Source organism: Notolepis coatsorum (genome assembly GCF_963971535.1).
Source record: "Notolepis coatsorum genome assembly, chromosome: 14".
In the NCBI taxonomy this organism is placed as follows: Eukaryota; Metazoa; Chordata; class Actinopteri; order Aulopiformes; family Paralepididae; genus Notolepis; species Notolepis coatsorum.
The window spans coordinates 28,284,762-28,306,931 of record NC_140178.1 but is presented as its reverse complement, the minus strand read 5'-3'; the positions used below and the strand labels follow the sequence as shown (position 1 = coordinate 28,306,931).

The 22,170-nt window shown below is 41.2% G+C and overlaps 1 protein-coding gene across 4 annotated transcripts in view; it reads left to right on the top strand.

Annotated features, from left to right (window-relative positions):
* The window catches only part of LOC311239952 (cytoskeleton-associated protein 5-like), a 71,271-nt gene extending 50,999 nt beyond the window's left edge, over positions 1 to 20,272 (top strand). For 3 of the 4 annotated variants that reach the window (XM_084328399.1, XM_084328398.1, XM_084328401.1), the window contains 13 exons: positions 145 to 294; positions 1,348 to 1,551; positions 2,096 to 2,231; positions 4,677 to 4,870; positions 5,624 to 5,913; positions 7,756 to 7,882; positions 7,977 to 8,153; positions 14,848 to 15,035; positions 15,304 to 15,379; positions 16,271 to 16,456; positions 16,898 to 17,014; positions 17,132 to 17,191; positions 19,988 to 20,272. In XM_084328399.1, coding sequence (XP_084184525.1) covers positions 145 to 294; positions 1,348 to 1,551; positions 2,096 to 2,231; positions 4,677 to 4,870; positions 5,624 to 5,913; positions 7,756 to 7,882; positions 7,977 to 8,153; positions 14,848 to 15,035; positions 15,304 to 15,379; positions 16,271 to 16,456; positions 16,898 to 17,014; positions 17,132 to 17,191; positions 19,988 to 20,110 — 2,028 coding nt within the window. In that variant the 3' untranslated portion in view covers positions 20,111 to 20,272. The remainder of the gene's footprint in view (positions 1 to 144; positions 295 to 1,347; positions 1,552 to 2,095; positions 2,232 to 4,676; positions 4,871 to 5,623; positions 5,914 to 7,755; positions 7,883 to 7,976; positions 8,154 to 14,847; positions 15,036 to 15,303; positions 15,380 to 16,270; positions 16,457 to 16,897; positions 17,015 to 17,131; positions 17,192 to 19,987) is intronic. The other variant, XM_084328400.1, reaches the window with a different exon arrangement.
* The last annotated feature ends 1,898 nt before the right edge of the window (positions 20,273 to 22,170 follow it).

The window sequence follows — 22,170 nt, the reverse complement described above, 5'->3', positions numbered from 1 at the left end:
TTTTAACATTAAAAACCTTATCTCCCAAGGCAGGAAGATATTTACTAAAATGTCCAATGCACACTATTTTAAGTGTGTAGGACATTAAAGCTTTATGTGCTCACAGTTGACTCGTCCACAAGGCTCCTACTCTGTGTGTTTCAGGTACTGAAGTGGAACTTCCCCGCTCCTCGTGACGAATACATAGAGCAGCTGAAGACGCAGATGGCTCCCTGTGTTGCCAAGTGGCTGCTGGAGGAACTTTTCCACCCCGACTTCCAGCACCACATCAAAGCGATCAACGCCATGATTGAGGTAAGGAAGGACGCACAACCCTGGGTGTTCAAACGGCACACACTGATGTAGCGGGGGAGGGGTGCGAGAGTGATGAGTTGCACTCTTGTCGGGGCGCTGGTTGCAGTGTCACAGGCGCCCCGTCCCGACCTCATCTGGGGACACGCCATGTGCACGGGGGCCATCTGACTCTGCCCCCCCCCCCCCCTACTCCTCTAGAATCGGGCATGCGTTTCACAGCTCCTTCTCTGTAGACTGTAGGACTGAGCTTGGGTCGTATTTGTGTTTTTTTTTTTTTTTTTTTTACTCAGTATTTTAGATGATGCAGTCAGAGGAAATGTACTGTACGCACACTCAACCATTCCACTGGTGGTGCTGGATACAAAGTTTAGTTGCATCAAAGAAGGATATCCACACACTGTATATTATGCTCCCATGGTGAGATTAATCATGCAAGGTTTCGTCGGAAGACAAAATACGTACAATACAATAAAATACAATACGTAATATATTATAATATAACTTATGTAATTTACCTTTTCTCCTGTGGTCGATTAGTACGGCACTTTATTTAGGATTTCTGATCAAGTCAAGAGTTTAATTTGTCACGGCATACAAGGCATGCGGGTGGTCATGCCCGCAGCGATTGTGCAATAATACAAGTAATAAGAATAACACGTAACGGGTATAATGTACATTTAAGTATTTTTTTTAAATGCATGGTAAAAGACATGCTAAGGTCCTGCGATAGTGCAATACAGTGTTGGCTACAGATGAGGCACTGGGTCTTATGTACACTACTATACAATACTATGCTATACAATATGTCCTTATAGTATTGTAGTGTACATATGTCCTTATGCTATCTTGCTGTATCCATCTATTTACTATACAAGAACCACTCCCGTTCTTAATATTTTTTTAAGTATTTAGTATTGAGATGAGATGTGTTCAGAGCTCTATAATGGGAATGTGTCCAATCTTTCAACATATGAAAGGGCAGAATGTTTTTCTGAGTGATCTTGTATATATTAGTGCGACTGACTCCTCTTCCCTCTTTTGAACCTGCACCAGCATCTGGATGCGGAGAACGAGGCCATCTTGTCCTGCTTGGACTTGGTCCTCAAGTGGTTCACCCTGCGCTTCTTTGACACCAACACCAGCGTGCTGATGAAGGCCCTGGAGCTTCTGAAGCTGCTCTTCGTCTCTCTCAGCAGACAGGACTACCACCTGAGTGACTCGGAAGCCAACGCCTTCATCCCTTACCTGGTCCTCAAGGTCTGTATAGTGGGTGGACCGTCAATACCAGCCCACGCTGCTATTGTACGTTTTTGCGATCACGATAATGAAAATCTCATGATATTGTGATTTTAAATGACTTATCAGTTAGTGGTGGGGGAAAATATCGATACGTAGTAGTATCGCGATACTTTGCGTGGCGATACTGTATCGATACAGGGACGGCAAGTATCTATATTTAATTATTTATTAAAAATTAAATGGAATTGTATAAGGAAGTTGCATTGTTTATTTCAATACCTGTAATAGTACAGTAGTCCACACATGTGCATTCAGTTAAGTTGGAATATGACTGTAATACAAACAGTTCAGTTTGTCAGGTACATGCAACACAGTTTACAGTGTTGACATCTGTCTGCTTGAGAAAATACCATGTTCTGCAATAAAAATGATTGAAGTGAGATGAACAGACTGAACTTTATTTTAAATGACTATCAGTCGAGTTGCTGGTGGCAGTGGCTCATCTCCATTGACTCGGCCGCTTGTTTGTTGGTTCTGTTGGCACTCTCTCCCTCCCCTGCAGATGGGCGAGTCGAAGGACGTGGTCAGGAAGGATGTGCGGGGCATCATGGGCATGCTGTGTAAGGTCTACCCTGCCAGCAAGATCTTCCCCTTGCTCATGGAGGGCACCAAGTCCAAGAACTCCAAACAGAGAGCTGGTGAGTGGAGATTCGGGGACCCCCACAAGTCCTCAAGGGGTTCCAAGCGGTCCTCGCAAACTGGATTGGTTTAATTTTTACAATTTCACTCTGTAAAAGTAATCTCCTCAACTACAGTATAGAAACGGCCATGGGATTGTGAACTTAACCCTGTATTGCCTGACCCAAGAAATAATGGACTGAACTCTATTTGCCCCTTTAACTAATTCAGGGCCAACCACGAGATTAGTCGGGTTAACTCGCCATGCGTTGTGTGCCAAGAAAACTCTGGTTTTAATCGTTATTTCTTTTATTAGTGATATCCAGCCTGACGTTATCATTGGGAATGGGTCTGAGCTCGCAAAGGGCAAATACCGCCGCCTATCGTCTCCCGGATGGTATTGCACATCATTGGATTGGACTGCATCAGAAAAAAACTCCGGTCCGGGGTTTCCCTTCTCGGGCAAGCACTATCGTGTTATCACATTCACTGGCGAGGCTGGGAGAAGGGTCGATTATGTGTTTTGGACTATAACGTTGGATCAATAAACGTGATCAATATTTGGAATGGCGATCAGTAATTGGATTAATATTTTTGCAGAACATGTGATGTGAGGTAAGGACTCTATTTGACCAGTATTGGGTTAATCAGATTTTTTTTCCTCCACAATCGGAGTGTGCCGAGCAAGGCACGTATAATCGATTTTTCAGCCTGCTTCTCTAGCGTGCATAAAGACACATATACTATCGATAATCTAGCGTTTATTTGAAAACTATTCATAAATCAGCTGAAAAATGACTACGTGTTTTGTGTATTCCACTAAAGAGCTATTATCACTGATTTCTCTGGAATTACTAGAAATCTCAAACTATACTCTTATTCAAAACTGAAATGTACCATGAAAAAACAATCCGTTTTATACATGTTGACTGCAAGCAAGTCATTGATAAGCGACGGGTGCATTAGACCCATAGCCATAATTTAAGATATAGTTTAAGCGTTCGCAAATTTTATCACATTTTTACCCTTCACTCACACGCCGATGGCGGAGGCAACCATGCACGGTGCCAACCTGGTCATCGGGAGCAATTGGGGGTTAAGGGCGTTTTCTCATTAGGAACAGTTGCCTCCGTTCCGTCCTCGAGAACGATAGTCCCCACTCCCCCGCTGGCCAGCTTCCTCACTACCAATCTGGTTTCGTCCCCGAGCACACTTGAGGGAGCAACACCCCGATACAGCAGGTGGCGGTATGCGCCTAGTTGGTTTGCTATAGCTGGCGCTCCTTCTTTGCTCTTCGCTCTCTGCGAAAGCATTTCGGGATCAAATGAGATGGAATGAGACGTGCTTTACCGGCAGCACTTCTCTCTCTCTCTCATCTCTCATCTCTCCCTCGGCTCTCGGACACACGCACACACTCGCCCAACTTGCGTCATGTACACGCACATGCATGCACGCTAGGGCTGAGCCCAAACATTCGGACCTTCGTTCGTTACGTTGGCATTCGAATTCTAAATAAACATTCAAATTCTTTATTTTTTTTTAACCAATGGGGGTTTTCTTCAGTTGTAGAATGGATAAAGATTAGGCTACACTAATATTATAGTATTAAAAACTGAGTTATATTCATTAGAGACTAATTTAATCACTTTATTCAAATTGAGGATTTAGTTTGAGGATATTTATAAAAAAAAAAAAAATTTAAATTAAAAACGAAGGTTCGAACATCTGTTCGGAAAAACCCTGACGGAAGTTCGAATCCCAAAAACGGGTTTTGGGAACAGCCTTAACGCACGCATGCCCATAGACAGAGCTGCGCGTTTGTTACGTTTGGAGGAAGAGAGAAGCGTGAGAAGTGAGTTTAGCGAGTGGACACGGCGCGTTAAGGTGGTATGAGAGGGCACATATCTTATCACAATCTTAGCATCTGAAAAGACATAATTGCAGCTTCCCTCATTGGATCAGCTTTATAGACTTATCCCAAACGGACCTAAATAATAATTTTAAATTGTAGTATGAATACAACTCTATTCTGGGCAAGCAGGTTAGAACTCAACTCGGACAGAAGCACTTATTACAGCAAGCCTCTTCCGTGTTTTGGTGCAGTTGTGCTCACATTTGCAATCGTTCTGTGCCCGGGGACGCTGATTCGCTCCCCAAACCACCTTTTCAAGTGGTCCCGATTACCCGTCCCCGGGGACGGAACGTAGCGTTCTCATTACACTACTTTTGGGGCGATCGTGCTCCGATTCGTCCCCGGATGCCTAGTGAGAAAGCCCCCTCAGTGTCTTGCTCAATGACAATTCGACAAGCTGCCCGGGAGTAGCGGGAATCGAACCGGCAACCTCTGGATTGCCAGACGACTGCTCTACTTCCCGAACCACTGTCTAATATTGGAAATGCTGCGTACCAAATTATGTGTTTTTAATGTTTTGTACTGCATGTTCTCTCTCCCTCTCTCTGTACAGAGTGCCTGGAGGAGATAGGCTGTCTCATTGAGCAGTTTGGTGTCTCCGTCTATCAGCCTACCGCTTCCAAAGCACTCAAGGAGATCGCAGTGCACATTGGAGACAGGGACACGTCTGTACGCAATGCAGCCCTCAACACCGTGGTGGTGGTCTACAAGGCATGCGGAGAGCAGGTCTACAAATTGATCGGCAATGTATGACATCATCTCGCAGCTTCTACATCTACACTGAGCCCTGCACTGCTTTCCTTTTCTCCTCGTCATGTTAACGTCGTAACATGAAAACCTTGTAGTTTGGCCTTTTCATGTCTCTGAAAAGCACTTTCTCTGGCTGTTTTGAACTGTTGAGGAGATATTCCTTTATTGATCCACTTGGGGAAATCCAGGCAGCATGGGGGAGGTACAGATATGGGCATGGTAATAGTAGAAGACATAAATATAGGCAATACAATTATAGTACAGTAAAAATTAGGAAGTAGGCAGTGTAATCAAAGGTGCAGATGAGGGTCAGTTATATTATGTTACAATAAATAGTGCTGTCTATAGATAAAAAAAAATCTAACTAGTTAATCTCAACTTCACTTTCTGTAATTAATCTACATTAAAAATAGCATTTTTCTACATGAGACCGAAGCTTGTAACAGATATTTACTTGAGTAAAATCATGGAATTAATGTAAAATCAATACAGACTATTTTAATAGCTTTCTTTGAATACAGTTTATTGAAGATTTTTCACTCCATAGATTAATCTAGATTAAAAGCATTAATTTTGACAGCCATACACTATTGAGGAAGTAAAGTATACATGAGTGCAGTGTACATAGGTATCCTAACTGCCATGATATGTTATATGTTGACTCGTCATATGTGCTCTCTGTGCCCGTGTGCCAGCGCCCCACACACGTGTACAAGGAGAGACTTTAATAACTATAGTTTCTTTCCCCAGCTGTCCGAGAAGGATATGAGCATGTTGGAGGAGAGGATCAAGCGTTCAGCCAAAGAGACTGCCCCGGCCCCCAAGCAGGTGGAGGAGAAGGCACACCGGGTCCCTCCCGCCCACCCTGGGGCCGCTTCACATGCTCTGGTGGCCCAGCGCGAGGCCCCGCCTGCCAACACCCCAGCCGAATTCTCCCTTGATCAAGACCTGCTCGGCGACCTTTGCGTCCTTTGTCCTTCCGTCTGCGAGCTACCGGACTTGGTGCAAATTGACGACGTGGAGCCTTTTCCTTGGCCCGAGTAAGACACACGCGCACACATTCTGAGCCTCAACAGAGTAATCTAGGGAGAGTAGTTCCCCATCTACACGACAGACCAGATGCGGTCTTGCAACTAGTGCGCCATTGGAGGCAAATTCGGCGCCACCTATTTCGTCTTCATTAGAGATATAATGGTGGTTGCTCCTTTGCTCACTCTCCCCATCTCTTGAGTAGTTGACGCTGTTCTGTTCAGCTGCCCTCCAGGTAGCGTTGCATTCCCAGACCATAGGGTCTCCTAAGCAGTTGGATATGATGTTTCTAGTGTCTTAGGTCCAGGGACTGAGATCCAGCTGATGACTCGTCTGACAGTCCATTCAAAGTATTGAGGTCGGAAGTTCCCAATTGGAAAATGTAATTTGAATTATGAGCTTGATGTGTTCCAGTGCCCAAAACTGCCCATCTTGGAAAAAAACCATACATATGATATGTAGATTATGTTGTTTATCTAACGGAGAAGCGCATGACCCTGGAAGCAGCTGGTGTTTGAGCACAATGTATGCTTGGAAATGGTTATAATATTAGGCTGCCACACTGGTATTGATGAAAATCTAGCTTCAATTGTCATCTAAAGATAAAAAACATTATTTATAGTGTGTGCATGCCACCATGTTAAAATTACGTCTGATAACCGCATTCATCAGACCGGCACACCTGGGATTTTTTTTTGCGCAACCCTGCCTACTTTTGAGGAAAACTTACATGGTTCCTATTGACCGCTATATTTTTCCTGTATAAACACTCGCACTAATGAAACGTTTCCAAAAATGTAAGCGTTCCGCTGGATCATCTTAAGTCAAGCAATTTCTTTCCAACACTGGCCTCCACTGGGCATCACACCACTGGGGAAATGGGCCTGATAACATCAGTCGGGTGTAGGATGTTTCCTAATTTCCTTACCTGGACTTTTAATATTACGCTTATGAATCTCAGTGACTTAAAGGGGACATGCATTGCTATTCCCTGCACTATTTGGGCAACTTTACACAATTCCTGTGAGTCTATGGAAGTGTGTTTTTTTTTTCTTTTTTCATTTGTTCAAAAAAATGCATTGTTTTATATTTCTAATGAAGTACTCAAAAGCATAATTTTTCAACCTCAGGATTTCAGGCTGTTATTGGATGGGCTCCGCCCATAAGCGCTTTCGGTGACAGTCACCCACACAGCGTGATACATACGAGAGAGATGCGTCCCGACACACACGCAGTCAAGTTTGTGTGTAAATGCTCCGACGAGGGAGAGAGATGGTGCACACACATTTACACACTTATGCACGGTCCCGCCGGTCCCTCTCTCTCGCTCGCCCGTTCTCGGCCTCTCTGTCAAAACCCGTTTGAGGAAGTGTCGGGTTACACTATGCGCTACAACCATAGAGGGGGCGTTACTGCAAATCAGTACCTTATTCACGTCAGCAATACCGTCAAATCAGAACAGCTTAGTTGAGTGAGGGAAGATCTCGTGAACTCGAGACTAGACTGTATGATAATTAACGACACAGACCACATTGATATAATCCCCAATTGCTAGGATACAATGCTAAACACTGGAAAAGGCCATTTATAATTACCTTTAATATTACGCTTATGAATCTCAGTGACTTACAACTAAGATGTAATGACTATCTGCCTTGATGGTCTTCAATATGATTTTTTTTATATCCCTAAGTTTTGTCCTAAAGTTATAGTTTATGAATAAACACCACTATTTATTCCCCGAGATGTTTTCCCCCAAAAGAGGCATGGCGATCAAAATTTGGGTGTAGATGACAATACTGCTGGTCTGATGAATCTCTAAGTTGAGACGCTAATCCTTTTTCCTGTCTCAGTTTCATTACCAGAGCCCAACCACTTCCCCCTAAAGATCTCCACGCAAGCGTAGCCGCCACTCTCCACCTGGCTATAACTCAGTTTGCCTCTGGAGACATCGACAGCAGCATACAGGCCCTGACACAGGTATACATCCAACACACACCGGCATGCCATGTCCTCTACACACACGACACAGTAGTGTGTGAGCCATCTCACATGTCCCCCTCATTGTGTGTAGATTGACAAAATGATGATCCGGGACGGCCCGTCGTGTGACGTGATGGTGGGTCACGTCGACCAGTTCCTCGCCGCCGCCTGCCTCCAGTTGGGCCTCGTGCAGAACAGACTCACGGGCCACCAGCCCAAGCAAGACCTCCCCAAGCTCTACACCTGCATCATGGGCACCATGCTGACTGTGAGTATACTGTGGACAAAGAAGAGGCCTGAAACTGGTGGCTGCTCTGCTCAAATATTCCTCTGTGAAATGGGTGCAACTCGGTGCCCTCTTGTTGTAGGCGTAGATTGGCACTGAATTATTTATTTACCCCCCCCTCATGTTGTCACGGGTTGGGTACCTTCACATTTGAACCGGTACCCAACTGTTCCTTTTTTCGGTACTTTAGTCTCTAAAAATGTAATCTACCTACCTCAGTTGTAAAAGAGAATTCAAAACTTCAAATAATTTATTATTTATTTAGAATTTGTTAATATATATACTGTATATAATATTGCAGCGAGCGTTGTCTGCATCTAGCTTTGTAAAGTGTAACACTTGCAACCGTTTTCGGCTTGCCATTGCCCCGACTGCTTTGTTTAATCAAGTCAAATCCTAGGTGAGCGTGGGGCGGCTGATTGGCGCAGTGGGCAAGGCACTCGCCACTAACCGAATGTCATTTTTTAACATTCAAAGCTTCTATTGAAGCTTTAAAAAATAATAATTTACTCTATAACAAATATATATATATATTTAAAGTGATTAATCTGATTAAATGAGTTATATTCATAAATAATCCAATAAGGTTGGTATGAAAGTGATGGTGACATCTTATACTATAATATTAGTGTAGCCTAATCTTTAACTGCAACTGTGAAGAAAACCCCCATTGGTTTAAACTGATTGAATAGACTCATACAAAAAAAATATTTAAAAGGGAAACAATTTTATTTATTTATTTTTGCAGTCAGGCCACTGAACTTAGAAGCAGGCCAGGACAGTGTTTCTAGTTGCAGCAGCGCAATAGTTAGATAACCTAGGTGGGGAACAACCAGGAGGTCACTGCAACTCGCACAAGTTGGAGAACTATCTCTCTATAATTATAATAATAATAATGGATTGGGTCTCTCTCTTGCTCTCACACACACAAAAGGAGCCGCATGTGATTGGTGGAGGCGGGACCCTTACAAAAAACTGTTGTTGCTAATCATTGGCACATGCTAGCCTGTAATAATCCCCCCCAGACAAATCTACTTTGCATTTGATATATTGCAAATACTGTATATGCCATCACACACACTGGCATTTAAAGGGTTAGAATTATAAAATTAATATGTAGTGTTATGATCAGGGCTGAAGTTTAATAAAAGATTGTATTATTTTCAATCTGACATTACAAAAAACTGAAAATCCATCAAAATCAGTGTTGTTGCTAATCATACATATGCTAGCCCCCAGACCCCCTGCTTAAAAAGTGGCCTGAATGGGGCTATATTTTGCACTATATTTCCTGGCCTGAATGATTTCCCCAGTTTGGCCCTGGTTAAAAGCCTCCAATGCTTATTAGTGTGTGCGTTTGAACGTGTGCCTGTTTCAACCATACATTTCCATTTATAATTTTTTTTTTACCTCCTATAATAGTGGGGGTCGCGGCTCTCTGACCCCGTTATTTTTGGGTCGCGGCCTGAGAAGTTTGGGAACCCCTGTCCTAACAGAGTAGTGAATAGCATGTCGAGTACCATTGCTGCTGAAAGAGCCCTTTGCTCTTAGTGCAGGTTGTGACATTAACCCTTTCACTACCACACTACAGACATACTGTAGTACATTATATAGTCTGGTAGTGAATATAGAGGAGAGTTTAAATTGACTCGTCTGCAATGCTCCTCAAGATCACCGTCAAAGTCGCCCGATTCTATTAACGCCACTATTTTTTTTAACTCACAATTACCTTTTACGATTTTTTTTTTTTTTTTTTTTTTTTTTTTTTTTTTTAATACTAGACTTCACTCGGGTGTATTATTGATGCTCTCATTGATGCTATGTTTGTTTCTGAAGTGTGTGTGTGAGAGAGGGGGGGTGAGAGATGAGGAAGGGGAAAGAGAGCTGGGAGAGTGTGAGGGGGGGGGTGTGTGATTACTCAGCCCTTGTGTGGGTGAACGTTTTCTTTCCCTTATCCTTATTTCATGCACACTTTATTCATTGTTTTAAATTATTATTTTGTGCATCACTCTGTTTTGAATTTGATGCAAATTTGCAATGCATGAGGGTCATCCATGTTAAATGGCTGCTTAAAGCAAGCATTTGTTGACTCATGTTAAGAGTATTAAAACTTGGAACTTGAAAAAGATCCGTTTAAGGTAGAAAGAAAATGCGATTAATCGTTTTAAATCTTTTTATTTTTCATGAGGTTTCACATTCAATCGACAGATCTACAGAATGTTCAGTGTCACTCATGAACAATTTTTAACAATTTTCCTTGTGCTCCCCACTCAATCCATTCTCCCATCTCTCACTCACACACACTGGGACATACACACACGTACATGCGCACACACGCGTATACAGGCATACATACACACATACACTTGCCCACATACACACAAATAAACAATTAGACAACAAAAAAAAGAGAATAATAATAATAAAAATAAAGGGACGGTAGGTAAATCATAAGTAAATAAGGAATAAGGAATAAAAGTGCAAATGTCGGTATTGTAAACAGTGACATTTTATAGCACCCAGTTGCTCACACCCGCTTATCGATGGCTACTCCGACAGAGAAGGGTCCGGGCCGCTGCGTGTTCAGCTCCCTTTCCCAGACCCGACCCCGTGGGGGCGGGGTTTTGACAGCCATGCGCAGGCAACCAGGCACTTATACACAGACAAAGAGCCTCAACAGATCAGCTAATCTAATCTGCTAAAACTCCAAGTCTGTTATTTAGATATGACACATTTATAGGACTACATTATGAGTTTCCAGTTGAGTATAGAGTGGATTCCAAAGTTCTTGAAATAAGTGACCCTGGTTGTGCTTTTCAAGCGTTATCTTTTCTAAGGGAAGAAACTGAGATATTTGTTCTATGAACATATTGAATGTTGGTGCGATTTCATTTTTCCATAGAAGAAGTATACATTTCTTTGCAAAATATGTTATGTATACCAACGGTCTGCATTTCTTTTGGTCTAAGTGGCAGTTTGTTATATTATTTAATAGATAGACACATGGTGATAACTCAAATTCCAACTCCATGACAGATTTAGTAAATAAGTGGATCTTGTTCCAGAAATGCTTCAATTTGCTACATTGCCAGAACATATGCAGAAATGTTCCTTCTTTAATTTTACATCTTGGGCAATTTGGTGAGTTTTCTTTCGAGATTTTGTGCATTTTTACAGGAGTAAGGTAGAATTTATGAATAAATTTGAAATTACTTTATTTGATCTTATTGCTTGTAAAGGGAAAGAAAGTTCGATCACAGATATCTTGCCAATTGTTTTCTTCAAATTTCGTTGCCAGGTCAGTCTCCCAGCATCTTAATAGAGCTGGGAAGACTGTTTGGCATTCATTATTTAGAATTTCATATAGTTCACTGATTTTACCTTTAATTGTGGATGAGGTAGTTAGTTTTTCTTCCAATTCTGTCATTTCAAAGCTTAACTTGTTTTCTTTAGTAAGTGAACTTAAAGTGCTTTGAATTTGCATATATTTTAAGAAGTCTGAGTTAGGAATGTTGTATTCTTCTCTTAGCTCCTGAAATGCTTTTAATTTCCAGTTTTTATGAAAAAGGTCTTTAAGTTGAGTTACCCCCAAGTGTCTCCACTTGTTTATATCAGTTGAATGAAAATATTTTTTTAGGTCAGGGTTTTGATGAATAGGTGAATAAACAGAGATGCATTTAGTTATGCCAAACTTTTTCGAGCAATCTTTCCATGCAGATAGGGTATTCACAACCGTGAAATATTGCTTTATATTTTCTATTTTGTCAATTCTTTATAAAAAACAGTTTAGAGGTAAAGGATCAACCTGTCCCGCTTCTATCTGTATCCAGTGTGAGTCTGGTCCTCCCAATGACCATGATACTATAGTTCGAAGTTGGGCTGACCAGTAGTAGTGTTGGAGATTGGGAAGACCTAGACCACCCATGGACTCAGGTTTCATAAGAGTCAGTAATTTAATCCTTGGTTTTTTATTGGACCAAATAAATTTTGAGATACGTTTATTCAATATGTTAAAATATGTTATAGATAGGTAGCAGGGTACATTTTGAAAGAGAAAGTTCAATCTCGGAAGGATATTCATCCTGATGACGTTTATCCTTCCTAGAAGGGATGGGGGTAGTTTGTCCCATCTACCTAGATCTGTGTTAATTTCAATTGTAAGAGAGTGTAATTTTTTTCAAAAAAATCATTTAATTGCGGTGTACTCCCAAGTATTTGAAGCCTCCTGGTGACCATCGAAATGGGTAGGATTTCTGCATTTCTTTTGTTGGTTTCATATGTAGGAGACATGCATTAGATTTATTATAATTTATCTTGTATCCTGAGTACTTTCCAAATTGTTCGATTGTGTTATACAGATGTTGTAACTGAGGGGTTACAAAACCCTGACTGTATTAAAGATTGTGATAGATTAAACCACTGCTAGTTATGTACTTTAATTACTGGCCAGACAGTACATCGAATATAGATGGTGAACACTCACAAGAACACGGCATTGACAAAGAAATAGTATTTGAGGGTATTTTATTATTATGCAACATTAGGTTACAGAATGAGAATTAGGGTTGCGCTTGTATGGCGAAGAATATGCGTAAAGTCAGTCAATAGCATGAGTCACTAAGAATAGCAGGAATCCTACGATGGGTCTAAGTTGATGCCACCGGTCGTATAATAGCAACTGTAGAAGGCAACGCTGGTACCGCCTGGAGACACTGGGTTCCCTCCGGGGTTGTAAGGCCTAGAGGGTAGAGGAATGTTCGGATACTCAGTCTGATTCAATGAGGAATAAAGGGACTCCACGTACAGAAGTCGGTCCTTGTAAATCCAACGATCAGCAGCAAAGCAATAATTGTAATCCAAATGCTCGATAGCACTGATGACAGCTAGCCAGCCTCCTCGGGTGTGGGCGACGTATTTAGGCCACACACCCTGGCTAAGGTACACTAGCTAAAACACGACGAACCGCTGGGTAATGCTACACACGAACGAACTGTGGCCGCACAATATACAATAAATGAACGACTATTTACTTCACATTAGATTAGGTCGAACTTGACGTTACTGCATTAAACTCTGACACTTTACTATTCTATTCGCACATGTTCTCAACGCACGGTTGCTCACTTCACCACGATGAACTACGTTGGCTTGTTTTGATGGACAAGCAGGTGATCGGGGTAAGGTGGGGTAAGGTACTGCTGTGCGCACCTTGCGCTGTATATATACTTAAGTGATTATCTAGTCCCAAACCGCAGTCCTTGTCTGGGATCAATACGCTGTCTCCGGGCATGTTCTGACATGCCTGAACTTGTCTTTGAACCTGACGTTGGGGGCTTGCGAGGTGGCGCCTAGGGCGCTGTCCAATAAGGAGAGCGAATATTACTCTGGTTTGAATGCAGGTAAAGGGATATTCCGTGTATATATAAATAATATACAAAGTATATCAAACAATAAAGGTAGATTCTCAGTTTTAATCTGGCCCTTCACAACAGATGTAATAAGGAGTTTTCTGGTTGCTCAATGTATAGAACAATGTCGTCAGCATATAAAGATATTTTGTGTTCAACCTTATCGATATACACTCCTTTTATGTTAATGTTGTCTCGTACAGATGCAGCCAAAATTTCTATTATTGCGAATAATGAGCTTGACATTGGGCACCCCTGTCTTGTTCCCCTCATTAAGAGAAACGGATCAGATGTATTGCCATTAGTAATAACTGCTGCTTTTGGAGTTTGATAAATTGCTTTAATCCACTGGATAAAATTTGACCCTATATTAAGTTTTTGCAACACGTTAAAAAGAAAGTTCCACTCGACTCTGTCAAAAGCCTTCTCTGCATCCAGAGATGGGAGTAGAGAGGACCTCTGTTTTAGATTCAAATGATTGGTTATATTTAATAACCTTCTGATGTTATCGGTAGCATATCTTCCCTTAACAAATCCAGCCTGATCTGGGTTTACCAATTTCGGCGTGATGGTTTCAAGTCTTTTCGCTAATGCTTTGGTGGTAGTCTTATAATCATGATCTAAAAGACTTATAGGTCTGTATGATGAACAGTCTAGTGGATCCTTACCACTTTTATGCAGTACTGTGATGTTTGCCAAGCTCATTGTTTGAGGAAGTGCCTTGTTGCGTCCAAAGTTGTTAATGCGATTAATCGAGTTAAACATTTTAATCGATTGACGGCACTAATATATATATATATATATATTAGGGATTCTTGATTTTGGCTTTTTTACCTATACCGATATTTTCCAACTCTTAATTTCCGATACCGATATATGCAGGGTTTCCCCCCCAAAAAAATTGAATAATTTCAGGTAATTAACATTACATATCTCTTGTTGTGGAATTAACACAACATTATGCATACTTTTGACAATAAATAAAATCAGAATTTGTTCCTACTTGCTTGCCTGGGTAAATAAAGGTTATAGAAATGTGAAAAAAAAAACGATACAGATATTTTACGATATCACATTTTAATGCCGATATCGGCCGATAATATCTGACATCCCTAATATATATATATATATACCTACAGTGATAAACGTTGTTTGTTGTACGTGTGTGTAACCTGTTTGGGATGTCTCCGGCTCTGGTCTGCCGTAAATGGAATAAAATTATGAAGCTGTGGTCTGGTTGGTAGCTAACCGGCTCTCTCTCTTCCTAGATGCTGGGGATCGAGCGGCTGGCGCTCCAGGCCTCTTGTGCGGTGCTGAAGGACCTGGTGGCGGGCTTGCTGACGGTGCTGCTGGACCCCAGGGTGGAGGCGCTGCAGGACGGACCGCAGGTCATCCACTCTGTCAACAAGCTGCTGGGACGCCTCTTCCAGAAGGCGGAGCAGACCAACCTACTCAGGTGTGAACCAACTAGTCCACCGCTCTGTTTCTGATGTAGCATTCAAACAAAGTCATTGTGGCTCGGGAGGTAGAGCAGTCGTCTGGTAATCCGGAGGTTCCCGGTTCGATTGCCTGTCGGAAGTGTCCTTTAGCAAGACCCTTAACCCCTAACTACCCGATGAGCAGATTGGCAGTGGCACCTTGCATGGTTGCTTCTGCCGTCGATGTGAGTGAATGGGTCCAAAATTGTAAAGTGCTATAATATACATTTTCCTTTTCCTTCTCAGTGCCCTACTGCTGTTACTTCAGGAGTCCGTCATGTCCTCTTCCGGGGACACCAAGTTCTCTGACCTTGTCATGAAGGTAAAACCCACCTCTGGGGAAACCAGGAGAATGTTTTTAACCCTTTCACTGCCACACTACAGAAGGTTAACCCTTTCACTACCACACTACAGATGGTTAACCGTCTAGTGTGTGAAAAGTTTGAGGCTTAACATGCTGGCATATGAAGCTGTGCTCGGAGCAGTCTGTGTGCCTGTGTTCCAGCCATAATTATACTATTCTATTGTGCTTCTATTTAATTTACTTTATCACATTTTATTCCACCTTTTTTTATTTTAGTTGTACAGCCCTGGCCTATTTATTTCATAATTATATTCTATTGCTTCCATCTTAATTTGGTTAATATTATATTTTATTCCACCTTTTTATTTTATTGTCTGTCAGTTAATGTCGCACCAAAAACGACCAAATAAAATGTCTTGTATGTGTAAACTACTTGGCAATAAAGACCTTTCTGATTTTTAAAAGGCCAAACTAATGTTGACTAAACAAATGGGTAGCCCCATCACAAAAAAAATTTATGAATGGAAACAAGGATTTTGTTTGACTACAGATGAGCATGGTTTTTCTTTTTGTAGTTGATGTTGTTAATGTTTGCGAACACTGTTTTTCTTTTTGTAGTTTATGTTGTTAATGTTTGCGAACACTGAAGTAAAACACTTGTATTCTGATTTGACCCCAAACTTATTTTCCATCTACACATAAAACCTTCAAAGAATGCATGTGAAAATACCCCACATTCATATAGTCAAAAAGGAATTGCAGATGGGGCCTTTTTAACCCTTTCACTACCACACTATAGAATGTTAACCATTTCACTACCACACTACAGTTTAAAAAAGAGTTAACCCTTTGCAGTGAAAGGGTTAAAGAAATGTTTACATGGCGAGTCTTGTGCTTATCTTTTTTCAGTGTCTATGGAGGAAGATCAAGTTCCTCCCAGAGACCATAGGTAGCTTGAACCTGGACACAATCCTGCTGGACCTGCACAACTTTATGAGGGTCTTCCCCAGAGAGAGGCTGCGCCAGTTCAAGTCCGACCCCTTCCGCACGCTCAAGACCCTGCTATATACTCTGTGCCGCCTCGCCGGCCCAACGGTGTGTGTGCATGTGGTGCTCGAGACTTGACGTTAAATCATAATAATATGGCAATACCGCCAAAGATGTACATGTTTCATTTTGGAACAGATTGTGGAACCTGGAGGACTTCACAATCGCTTCACGAAAGTGCCGTTGTGCAGAATGCCTACATCTGTTTATTGAAAGAGGAAACTGACCAAACTAAGCACAATCTCCTTGAGATGACATGATGCTATTATAGTCTAGTCAAGAGTTTTATCTGTCACGGCATACAAGTATACAGTGACATGCGGGGGGTCTTGCCCGCAACGATTGTGCAATAATACAATAAGAATAGGATGAGAATAAGACATTTGTGCAATAATACAAGTAATAAGAATAAGACATGATGGGTATATGTACATAAAGTATATATAGTTTTCGTGAAATTTCAAGTCTTGTTATTTGTTGTGTGACTAGATCCTGAACCACCTGACCCTGATTGCCAACACTAGCGAGTCTGCGCTGGTCTCCTACCTGAATAAGGTGTTGAAGTCGATGAGCGACAGGGGGCAAAGGAACCTGGTAAGCAACCTGGTATGTCAACACACGGATGGATGAAGACTGGATGTGTCAGCAAACGGTATATTGTACACATTACATTATGCTTGTTCACTATGCCAGTTAAAAGCGTTTTTCTCCTTTTCTATAAAGGACCCTAGGGCAATGAAAGAGGTGGAGAAACGTAATATTCTCCGTGAGCGCAATAACAAGGTACTTTTTACACTCTTATCACACGCAATACATGCACAACACAGATGTCAGTCAAGTAAACTGCAGTAGATGTAGCAGGGTACCTAATGGTACTTTATTTTTTTACTTTCACACTATGTGTTATGACTAGGGATGTCCGATATTATCGGCCGACCGATATTATCGGCCGATATCGGCAGTAAAATGTGATATCGGAAAATATCGGTATCGGTAAAAAAAAAAAAAAAATTTTTTACATTTATTTAACCTTTATTTACCCAAGCAAGTAAGAACCAATTCTTATTTTATTTATTGTCAAAAGTATGCATGTTGGTTTAATTCAACAAGAGATATGTAATGTTAATTTTAACTTTTTTAATTATCATATTTTGCACAGATAATGCTTACATTTAGAAAGCCTTTTGAATGTATCCAGTGAAATTATTAATTACCTGAAATTATTCAGTTTTTTTGGGGGGAAACCCTGCATATATCGGTATCGGTTGATATCGGTATCTGTATCGAAATTAAGAGTTGGACAATATCGGTAAAAAAGCCAATATCGAGCATCCCTAGTTATGACTGTTTCTATTTGGACTAACTTATGTTCAAATTAGGGATGCTCGATAGTGGCTTTTTTACCGATATTGTCCAACTCTTAATTTCCGATACCGATATCAACCGATATCACATTTTAATGCAGATATCGGCCGATAATATCGGTAGGCTGATAATATCGGACATAATTTCTATAGAATGTAAAATAATAATAATAATTTGAAAACCGATACCGATATTTTCCGATATCACATTTTAATGCCGATATCGGCCGATAATATCGGACATCCCTAGTTCAAATACAACTAAAAACGACGTGTAAACACATCATCGGCGGAGAAAGGGTTAAATTAACTGCATTCGTTTTGAACACCACACACGCTGATCAGCTGGATCGATATGAAAACATTGTAGGGTGAAGTTGATGTCATGTAATCCTTTTGATAAGGGTTATTCCAAAAAGAATATTCCAATTGTCTGATCGCGATTTCCAGTATTGATGTCCATCTGGTCCCGGACATAATTTGGCACAATTTATGGATCGAGTGTGGTAGATGCGCTTCGAAGTGGTCGGATGAAGCGGTTTACTTGGCTCCGTCTAAATTCTGCGCCTGGAGGGGTTTAAATGTGACACAGGGTGAGATATAAGGTTTCAAAGGGTGGGCGATACTGCCACCAAGCAGGATGCGGCCGGTATTGCACTTTGGCGATCTCAGAATGATTCCCTATATGGGAACACCGAGGTCTGTGAAATTAATAATGAATAAAAATATCGAATAAAAGATCTCTGGTCTGGCGCCCAACACATGGCGAGTTAACCCGGGATATCTCGGGTCTGGCGCCGAATGTGTTAAAGGGGACATACGTTGCTATTCCTAGAACTATTTGGGCAACTTTACACAATTCCTGTGAGTCTATTGAACACATCTGTAAGGTTTTATTAAAAAAAAAATCATTGTTTTATATTAGAAAAATCAGAAAAATCATTGTTTTATATTTCTAATAAAGTACTCAAAAGCCACATTTTTTTTCACTGAGTGACAGTCATCCACAGTCTGCGACTGGCACAGAGAGAGATGGGGAGAGACTGAGGGGGATACTAATTAATTTTGCCGCGGGGGGCTAGGGCCGTCTTAAATACTTCGTTCGATGGGTATGGGATTCGATTATGATAGAGATTTTTTTTTTTTTGCAAAATCAACTCTGCCTCTCTGTTAATTACAACAATCAATGCTGTTATTTAAGATGAGGTCGGACTCGGCACTGACAGATTTGTGTTCATTGTGCTGCTTTTATAAAGCCTCAAATGTCTGCTTACAATAATTCATGGAAGCAAAGTGTTTAGTTTGTCTAAGGTTTAAACAACTAAGATTTAAAAAGGTTTAAACTTTACAGCACTGACAAAGTTGAACAAAGTGCTGTACAAGTCTCACAAAAATTTCGAAGTAAAATCTAATCTCTGCCCCGAAGCTTCGAATTCCAAAAAAAAAATCGAAGGTCAGCCCTACGGGGGGCATAATCCCACGGGACAATGCATTGGTAACTTGTTTCAAATGACAATATATACCTCTGGGATTATTATTGTACGGATCGGAATAAGGGCGTGCGCGTGGGAGCATGTGCAAAGATATTAGTGATATGCTAGTGCTCCCGACTCGAGAGAGACGACAGCGTGACGTATGTGTGCTCTGTCGCGAGTGTGTAAACTAAGCAGGGGCAGACAGCTGAGGAGAGATCGCTCAGAGAAACGCAGCGTATGAGCCTCTCTCTATCCGTTTCTCCCCCTCTCTCACTCTCTGCCTCTCCCTTTTGAGGAAGTGTCGGGTTTCACTATGCGCTACAACCACAGCCAATCTGATCACAATCAGCTCCACCAGCTCCCAGTTACGTCACCGAGCGAGTTAAATCAGAATGACCTAATTAACTGGAGGAGGAAATCGTTTGTCTCAACTGAATGAGAGCAATCCGCCAATATGGTATTTGGAGACGCAGACCCATTGATACTAACCCCTATTACTATATAACAATGCTAAACACTGGAAAAAGCCATTTATAATGCATGTCCCCTTTAAGAGCTTGAGGGTGCTTTCACACCTGAGCTCTTTGGTCTGTTTTTAACTGACCAAAGAAAATGGAAAATGTAACTTTTTGCCCTCATCGTTGGACCCTCGTGGCCTCCTACTGGTTGCCCAAGTTTGAAAACCACTGACAGGATATGGAGCAGCAGTGACTGAACTTGTGTTTGCCCCTCTACCCCAGCTGAAGGAGACCGAGGAACGTCCCACCCCAAACCCCCTGCTCTCCAAGTGCCCCGGTCCTCCCTCCCTGTCCTCTCGTCTCCAGAACCAGCCACGCCCACAGAGCTCTGCCCCTTCCTTTTAACCTTTTAATCTGTATATATATAATTGTGTTTTATTAATTTTTATGTATAAGATTGTTATTTTTTATGTATTTTTTTAATCGATTAAATGGACCATTTTATTCTTTATGTATATGATTGTTGTATTTTATGTATGTTTTTTAAATTAATTAAATTGACCTTATCAAAAGTATACATGCGAGTGTCTAGTCTTTCCCTAAACCATTTATTTACATTTGTCATCGCCATCTTAACCCTTTCACTGCCACACGACAGAAGGTTAGCCCTTTACTATCGCACAACAGACGGCAATGCTCCATCATTGGCTCCGCATCCGCAGAGCTAATGATGGAGCATCGCCGTCGGTTGTGTGATAGTAAAGGGCTAACCTTCTGTATTGTCACAGTGAAAGGGTTAACCGGCTGTCGTGTGGCAATGAAAGGGTTGACCCTTCTCTTTTGTCGCCAACTGTTCTTTCCAAACCACCTGTGGAGCCTTTCTTACGCGGCTCCTTCTCTCAAGATGCAGCTCAGCCGGGCGCCCCCTCATGGCTGCACCACATGGTGCCTGGCACACCCATGCAGCCGTGCCGAGCTCTCCTCCCGCTCCCGGGGCATCGGTTGTCTCATGTCCTCCCCACTTCTTCTCCCGTTCACCCTCTCCTCCTCTGTCGGTCATGTCTGACCATGAAAAACGCTAAAAATAAATCTTAAAAAAAAAAAAAACTTAGCAGCAGTTATGAATGAGATGAAAAATGTGGTTACTTGGAGTGCTGATGAAAATGCTAATGATATTGACATACCGGTAAGTCGTACAGTACTCTTAAAGATGGTGGTCAATTAAGTGGCACAAGTGGATATGTTTATTTGATGAGGTGCCAAACACGCATAGCATGAAGGACATGCAGTTTTCAATAGATATGGCCATTCAAAGGGCTTGGATAAAAGCGTCGGCTAAATGTAAATGATGCCCGTTTTCAGATTTGGATAGTTTTATTTGCCATTATACTAAAAGTACAATGGGATTCTTACTGTTTGCTCTACAACATAAATTAATAAAAAGCAACAATTAACAGGATGAAAAAGCAGGCATTTATATACAATAAACTCTGTGCTATGTGATGTCCAATAACATAAGTATAAGTAAGGGATGCAGCCCTTTCACTGCCCTTTCTGTGATGCATCCTTATTCAAACCAATAAAGTTGAAGAGCCACTTGGAGGTCCATTTCAAGTGGGCCGTTGCCTATGAAGGTAAATTTTGACCAACATTCTCTGGGAAATGCAAATGGAGTTATAGTAGAGACCAATTCCATTTGAGAAATTAATCAAAACTAACCCTTCTGTGATGTCTGGCAGGCATATGATTCAGATGTTGTGTAGCTTATTCAATTGACGGCAGTTCCTCCAGGGCCCTCGTCCATCAGTCTCCATCCACTTCTATCCATTCTTCCCTACCTCCTTCCTAGCTGGGTTGTCAATTAAAATATATATATTAGTGGTGGGACTCGATTAAAAATGTTAATCGAATTAATTCAAGACGTTATATCGCATATCAATATTTGATGCGAAAAGCAATTCTTTTTAATTCAAATGAATTTTGGTATACGATTGAATCAATGAATGTACATACGTTTAAGCAGAAAAATCCTGTATTGGCTACTACACAGACCAACGGATCGATGCAATTTTTAACAAAGTGCAGCAATTTTAGGAATAATATATATATATATATATATATATATATATAGCCCAAAGGACCTTTTGTAAACTCAAGCACTTTCGAGGTAAAAGTAAAACGCAGTACATTCCAGAACAGTTGACCATTGAAAGAAATCAAACTCTTGATCTCAATTTCTTATTAAATTTTTTTTATGAACAAACCAGACTAAGAAAAAATGTTTATTTGCGATTTATTATACTTATAGCACATGCATGAGTCTGGTCTCCTTTGAAAGGTAACATTCTTACACGATAAAGAAAAATCATCATGCGATTAAATGCATCAATTTTTTTTAACTGAATTCTTTCTGTAGTTAATTAATCGAAATGTATGAGATAAATTCCCAGCCCTAATATATATAT